General features: G+C 49.6%; 1 protein-coding gene across 1 annotated transcript in view; it reads right to left on the reverse strand.

Moving 5' to 3' along the window:
- ZFP64 (ZFP64 zinc finger protein) overlaps window positions 1-6,744 on the reverse strand; it is a gene marked incomplete at its 5' end in the record, with an annotated part of 65,247 nt that overhangs the window by 43,416 nt on the left and 15,087 nt on the right. The window contains 3 exons of the mRNA XM_012728133.1: window positions 1,025-1,276; window positions 4,907-4,969; window positions 6,332-6,493. Of these exons, the coding sequence (XP_012583587.1) occupies window positions 1,025-1,276; window positions 4,907-4,969; window positions 6,332-6,493 (477 nt within the window). The remainder of the gene's footprint in view (window positions 1-1,024; window positions 1,277-4,906; window positions 4,970-6,331; window positions 6,494-6,744) is intronic.

Genomic DNA, 6,744 nt, shown 5'->3' on the forward strand with positions numbered 1-6,744 from the left:
AAAAAAAAAAAAAAACTTTGAAAGTGTCTAGGCCCAGAGGGGCCCCATCATGACCCGAAGGGACCGTGTGATCCGGACTCTCCGTCCGACCCGTGTTGCGTGTCACTGAGACGGGAACCATGGTGGGTAAGCTGCAGCTGCAGAAACAGCCTCAGCTCTTTGACAAGGAGCCAGAATAGCAAGACTCAGATTCTAACCTTTCTCCAATCAGACCCCTATACACTGCTCTTACTTGCCTTTGTCCTGTGACCTCAGGTGACCACATGGTGGGTGAGCTCAGCTCTAAGCTTGGACACCGGGCTTAACACACAACTTGCTTTAGCCAATGGGCCATGTGCAGCCTCAACGCAACAGGCTTGAAACGGGCTTTCCCAAGGGGCCATTGGCATAAGAAATTCAAGCTGGGAGAGCCCACTGGTCTTTGGAGGAGGGATATGAAAAGCTATGGGGAATCCAGCTAGACTGCCCTGGCCAAGGCCACTGGACAGCGGCCTGCCCACACCAGTGATTAAGCCCAGCCTGGATCCAAGAGGTGCCCAGCTAACCCCTCCCTGAGCCAAAGTACACGAGCAGTAGCTGCCTACGCTAAGACGCTGCTGAGGTTTCGTGGGTTGTCACACAGCATGTTTGTCGCCGGAGCTGACCATCGCACGCGCCAAGAGAACACAGCCGGGAGTCAGCTACTCTTCCAAGTGTTCCCATCCAGCTGTCCCATGCAGAAGCAACCACAGCACACTTCAGAAATGAGAGTCTACCCAGCACCTGCCTATGCAGAAATGCATGAAGAACGCAGTGATTGCAGCTCCACTTCACCAAGCCCACCTCCCCCACGACCCACGTGGCTAGTGGACCAACTGCAGCGTTAGCTAAAGAGGCAAATACCCTGAGCAATGGCACCTCTGGGCGGTGAAAAGCAAAACTATAAACGGGGGGGACCCCAGGCCCCCAGCCCCTGACTGACGCTCAGCCGAATGCTGCCAGCGCGGGGAGCGGAAGCCCAGAGCCAGGCAGCCCGGGGGCTCACCTGTGTGGGAGCGCAGGTGCACGGTGAGCTGGCTGGAGTTGCGGCTGGCGTAGGGGCAGATCTGGCACTTGAAGGGCCGCTCGTCCGAGTGGATCCGCAGGTGCTTGTTGAGGCTGCTGCTGTCGGCCGCTGCATACTCGCAGGCCTTGCACTTGTAGGGCTTCACGCCCGTGTGGCAGCGCATGTGTGTCTTGAGCTTGTCCTTGCGGCTGAAGCACTTGCCGCAGACCTCACACTTGTGGGGCTTGTCGCCTTCGGACACACGCAGACGGCACCGAGGTGGAAAAGAGGACGAGAGAGAACAAGGCTGATTCCTTCCGCTTTCCGAGCAAACAACGATCACAAGGAGACGGAGGACACCCCAGGGAGGCGGAGGGGCGACTGGTGAAGAGGCGCTCTTTGGGGGGGCAGGGGGAGTTCTGTAGCTGAACTTGGTATTTTCTAAATTTTCCTGCCACGATTATCTATTTCGTATTGACTCAAAACAGAGGGCAGCAACAAATAACAGTTTAACAGCAGGAGAAACTGCCTTGTCCTGTTTGTTCTCCCTGTTGACAGCAGACACCCTAATACTCCGGACCCCTAAGCTGTAGCCTTGCAAGTGCCTGGCAAGCAGAGACCACCCTCCTCACGTCTCACTGGCAGCTTGGTGCGATTTGGACTCCAAGTTCTCATGGGCACAATGGCCGAGCAGGGACAAGTGTCCCTTTGTAAAAGGCAACTGCTGCTTTTATTTTTAAAATTTTAATATAATAGTTTATTTTTACATCATTTTGTGCATCTTTCCATCTCAGTTGTCATCCCCGTGGGCTTCCCATCACCAAATCACCCTGTGCCATCACCACGGTCCCATGCAGTCCCCACCCCCCGCTGTTTTTGATCCCTTCCTTGCGCCACCCCCGTGAAATGTCTCTGGTCTATGGCTGTTCATTATTATTGTTATTTTCTCCCCTGGTCCTTTCTGCTCCTGCTGAGTGAAAGCATCCGGTATTTTTCCTTTTCTTTCTGGCTTATGTCACTAAGCGTGATTGCAACTGCTTGCTTTTTACTTGTCTTTTGTTTGCAATTCCTGCCAGGTGGAGCCAAGACATGGGCGTGAGCTGCAGGTGAGGCAGCAGGTGCAGACGGGGGATGAACACAACACACTGTCGCGATGGCAAAGCAAACCTTCCCCACAGTCCCTACGCTTCTTCTACTGCAGGACAGAGCCGCCCTCTGCCCAGATCACTGCTGGTCCTAGATGACTTAGCACTGGCTGGGGCAGGTGCCAGTTGGTCTGTTACAGCAACGTCCTTGCTCATTCAAACACACACCCACTGTCAACTCGGACAGCTGCTATTCTCCTCATGGGTGTTTTCCAGTCCTTCAGACCGTGTGCGTGTGCTCTAGCTTTTTTTTTAGGGGGTGGGGTGTTTTATAAAAATCCTCTCAGTTGACAACCACTTTAACACTTACTTTCTGGAAGGCTCCAAGCTTTTGAACAATTTCATCGACTCCTCCCAGATTAGATTCCAGGACTGTTTCTTTCTTAGCCCAATATAATACTGACCCTCTCTTTGATGACTTTACTGCTCTTAAAATAATCTACACCATTTTTTATGTCATAAAATCTCACCATGTGATTTGTAAGGATGAGAGACTTCTCTGTAAACATGTCTGTAAACTACTAAACCAATTCCTGATCAGGCCGTTGAAAGAATTAAGCAGATATTATATTCGGCTGTGGAAATAGGTCCAAGAGTCGATGAAAAAAAGCTAGGGCTGCAGTGACCATATAAGTGACTTATATGTTCAGATAAAGTAATCTATTGTGTGTGATTCTAGTTCTGCATGCAGGCACCCCAGATTCTGAGAACGGGGTGCACGGCACAATCAGGGCTGGCCTTGGGGGCACGGATATACAAGTGGCTGCCAGTCAGGATCCTGTTTGCTTACTTTATATATGAAAATGTGCACTTGGGCCCAACCTAGAGAGTAAGTGCTAAAATCGATCATTAGCCCAAGCTGGTCATGATCGGCATAGATTAAGTGTCTTGGAATTAAGAACACAGCTTAAAGTTTATCAAAATGTACGATTTTATGGTCAGAAACCTGGGCGGTCCAACCCCAGACTCCGGGAGGGGCCATTTCCCAGTATGATCGGCTGCTGGACAGTTCCTCGGCTGCTGTCCGAGCTGTGCCTGTGTAGGCGGGTGTGTGCTGGGTGGAGGGCCGTGAGCTCTGTGGACAGAGGCCCTGCTCTGGCTGTGCTCGGGACCACATTCTCTCTCTGAGGCTGACCCAGGTAAGGACAGCTGCCAAAGCTCCCACTTGAGGATGGCGATGAGGGCTGAGCTTCTGCAGAAACCACCCTCTGAACCCAAGCTCCGGCCACTGTGGGTATAGGATGCTGCCTAAGACGTGCGGTAGACGTAAGGGCATGACCTTCACGTGTTTTTTTGGAACCCGCCTCCCGTTACCATGAATCACCATGGCAGTGCGCTCTTGGGATGCTACACACCCTCACCTGACAGATGGATGCCAGCATTGGAAGCCCACAGGCGTCCCATGGCTCTCACAGTGACCCCACACAATAAGGCAGTCACTGCCTGTCACCAAGAAATGCTAGAAATAGCTACTGGATATTTCCTCCTTCGAAGCCGAGGCTACATATAGCATTAGTGAAATTCAAGCCCAATTTCACTGTGACCCCAACCTATACACATTTTTACTCTGGTGACATATATCTGCATCATGTGACTTATGGAAATCTAGCACTTTGTTTAAAAATAACCTAAAGCAATTACTTTTCTATATAGAAAATTTGGGAAACAATTATGTTTTTCGTTTTTCCATATAGCGATCTTTTCCTCTCCTTTTAAAATATGTATTAACTTATAAAAAGGGGGGAAAGGGTCCTTGGTGGTCCAAGGGGTTAAGTCTCAGCGATATCAAGGTATCCACAGTCACCGCAGCACGAGTTCTATCCGTGGCCAGGGAGGGACCCACAGGGCACAGCAGACCTCTCCGGTCTCCCCCCTTCTCTCCTCAGCAGTGTGTCTCAGTGGATCCGACTGTTCTGCTCCCCACTCTGTCTCTGGTGAATCCTCTCACCCCTCACACCTCTGGCCTATACCCCAGCTCTTGAAGGCATAAATAAATAAATCTTAAAAAAATAAAATGTGGGCCCTCCCTGGTGGCGCAGCGGGTTAAAGCGCAGCACTGAGAAGCTAAAGCCGCTTCCGCATGAGTTCGATCCCCGCCTGCCCCAGAGGTGACCACAGGGCGCGGCAGACCTCTCCTGACCCGCCCGCTGCTCCCCTCAGCAGTGTACTTTGTCGATCTGCCTGTTCTGCTCCCCTCTCTGTCTCTGGTGAAGCCTCTCACCACCCCTGAGCCTCTGGCCTGTACCCCAGTTCTGTATGAATAAATAAATCTTAAAAAAAAAATAAAATGTGTATTAAATTTTTCTTTCAAATTTGCAAGTACCTCATTGTACCCAATGACACGATGTAATGATATGTAGAAGAAAAGTTACTTCCTCTTCATTTCTTTCACCCATCATCACACACTTACAAACACACAATTTATAGGATCGTCTCCTCAAAATGAGGATATGCACATTTAAGTTTTAAACCAGTTTGGCAGACTCATTGTGAGATGACGGCAGCCATCCCAGCCCCATGCAGGGCTGCCCACATCGGCTCAGCACTAGATGTTGCTGCTTTAAACCTCTCCCGCCAACATCTCTTGTAGAAACAGCAGCTCTCTTTACTTTCTCTGCTCGGCGTTTCCATGCCGACCACCGAGGTGGTGCCCGTCATGAGCCTGACTTGTCTGGATCCCCGGCTCTTGGCACGGAGCACGTGTTTGGGGGTAGACGCCAAAGAAAACGCCACTCACCAGTGTGGATTTTCAAGTGGCGCTCCATGTCTTTCATGCCGTAAGCAGTCTTGAATTGGCAACCTTAAGCAAACAAAGCAAGATGAGTTACAAGGGGAAACAGAAACTGGAGAGTAAAGAAGCTCCCTGACCCAGACAATGACAGTTCCAGTGGGCCCAGAGTAAAGGGACAGAGAGCACCCCGCCCCAGCCCCCCCAGAAGAGATGATCCCGTCTTCTGTGTTTCCTGCCCAAACGGCACAACCTCAGTCTGACCACGAGGAAACATCAACAAACCCAGACTGAGGCACGTTTTACAAAATAACGGACCTGGGTAATTTTTATCGATCCTAAAGACAAAGTTTAGGATCACAGAAACTAAAGAAGCCAAATGTTATGTGTATCACAGATGATGTCCTGGACCAGGGGAGATGTTTTTCTTTTGATACTGGGGACATTATCAAAATTGTTAAAATGATCAAATCAGTAGATTTGGTAATACACGTTGATTTCCTGATTTTTATTATGATATTGTGGTTATATAAAAGAGCTTCCTGGTTTCCAGGGGATATACACTAGGGTATTTAGAGGTGAAGGAACATCATATCTGCAGCTTGCTTTTAAAATGGGCTGCCCAAAAATATATGTATACCTTGGAAGAACAGCAAAGCTAATGGTAACATTTGCAATAAGCCTCTGGGAACTTTTTGGTCAGTCTAAAGTTACTTTCACATAAAGTTTTTTAAAAAGGACAAAATAATCTTTCTGAGTAGATGACTGGATTAAAAAGATGTGGTGCATATACACAATGGAGTATTACTCAGCAATGAAAAAACAAAACACATCACTTTTGCAGCAACATGGATGGAGCTGGACGGGATCACGCTTAGTGAGATAAGCCAGAAAGAAAAAGAAAAATACTGGATGGTTTTACTCATAGCAGGAATGTAAAGGACCAGGGGGGTGAAAAATGAACAACTATATACCAGAGGCATTTTATGGGGGTGGAGTGGGGGTGGGGAGAAGTGCATAGGGCTATGGTGATGGCACACAGGTGATCTGGTGATGGGAGGCCCATGGGGATGACAACTGAGATGGAAAAGGCGTAAAATGATGTAAAAAAAAGCCGTTATAATTAAAAAAAAAATCTTTCTGGATGTGTCTCCTTAAGCTAGATCACAGGAAGAAAAATTCACGGCAACCTGAAATTTTGATGAGTGCCAACTTGAGGGTCAGTGTTGACACCTGCCTTAGCTCATGTGCCTGGTGACCAGGCAGGATGGGCAAGGTCACATGTGGTGGCGGGGCACCCCCCACCCCAGCTCTGAGGCTTAAGCCAGGCAGTCTGGAGCGTGGGGAGAACGAGCTGTCAGGAGCTCCAGCCTTGGGTCCTGGGCCCTGTTCAGAGTCACACCCTCTACGCCGTGGGCTCGAGGCTGCCTTTACCTGGATAGCAGCAGTTCAGCCTTTTCTGAGCAGGTGGGGCTGAGGGTTTTTTGGCACGTGACTTGGCAGGCAGAGAGATGACTGTGGCTGTTTGGTTTTCATTGCTTTCCGTGGGGAGGTAAGTTTGATAGCCGTGCTCAAAAACAAATTCTGGAGCTGAAACTAAAAGAGAATAATTTATTTGTTTTCTTAACACCCAACAGCTGTCCCCTTTACCTTTATAGAGAAGGCATAAGCCAGGTAGCTTTCCCAGTCCCGTTAACTGCCAAGGGTCAGTGGCCTGTTCTTACCCATGAGGACCGAGAGGACATCGGCCAGGGCTGGGTGACCTCCGTGGAAGGCCCCCTCCCTGGTTAAGAAGAGAAGTGGAGGCAGGAAGGAGGTGGCCTAGGGAAGCTCATTCTTCCTGTCCT

This window comes from Condylura cristata, unplaced genomic scaffold, assembly GCF_000260355.1.
Source record: "Condylura cristata isolate star-nosed mole 26May11 unplaced genomic scaffold, ConCri1.0 scaffold00022, whole genome shotgun sequence".
NCBI lineage: Eukaryota > Metazoa > Chordata > Mammalia > Eulipotyphla > Talpidae > Condylura > Condylura cristata.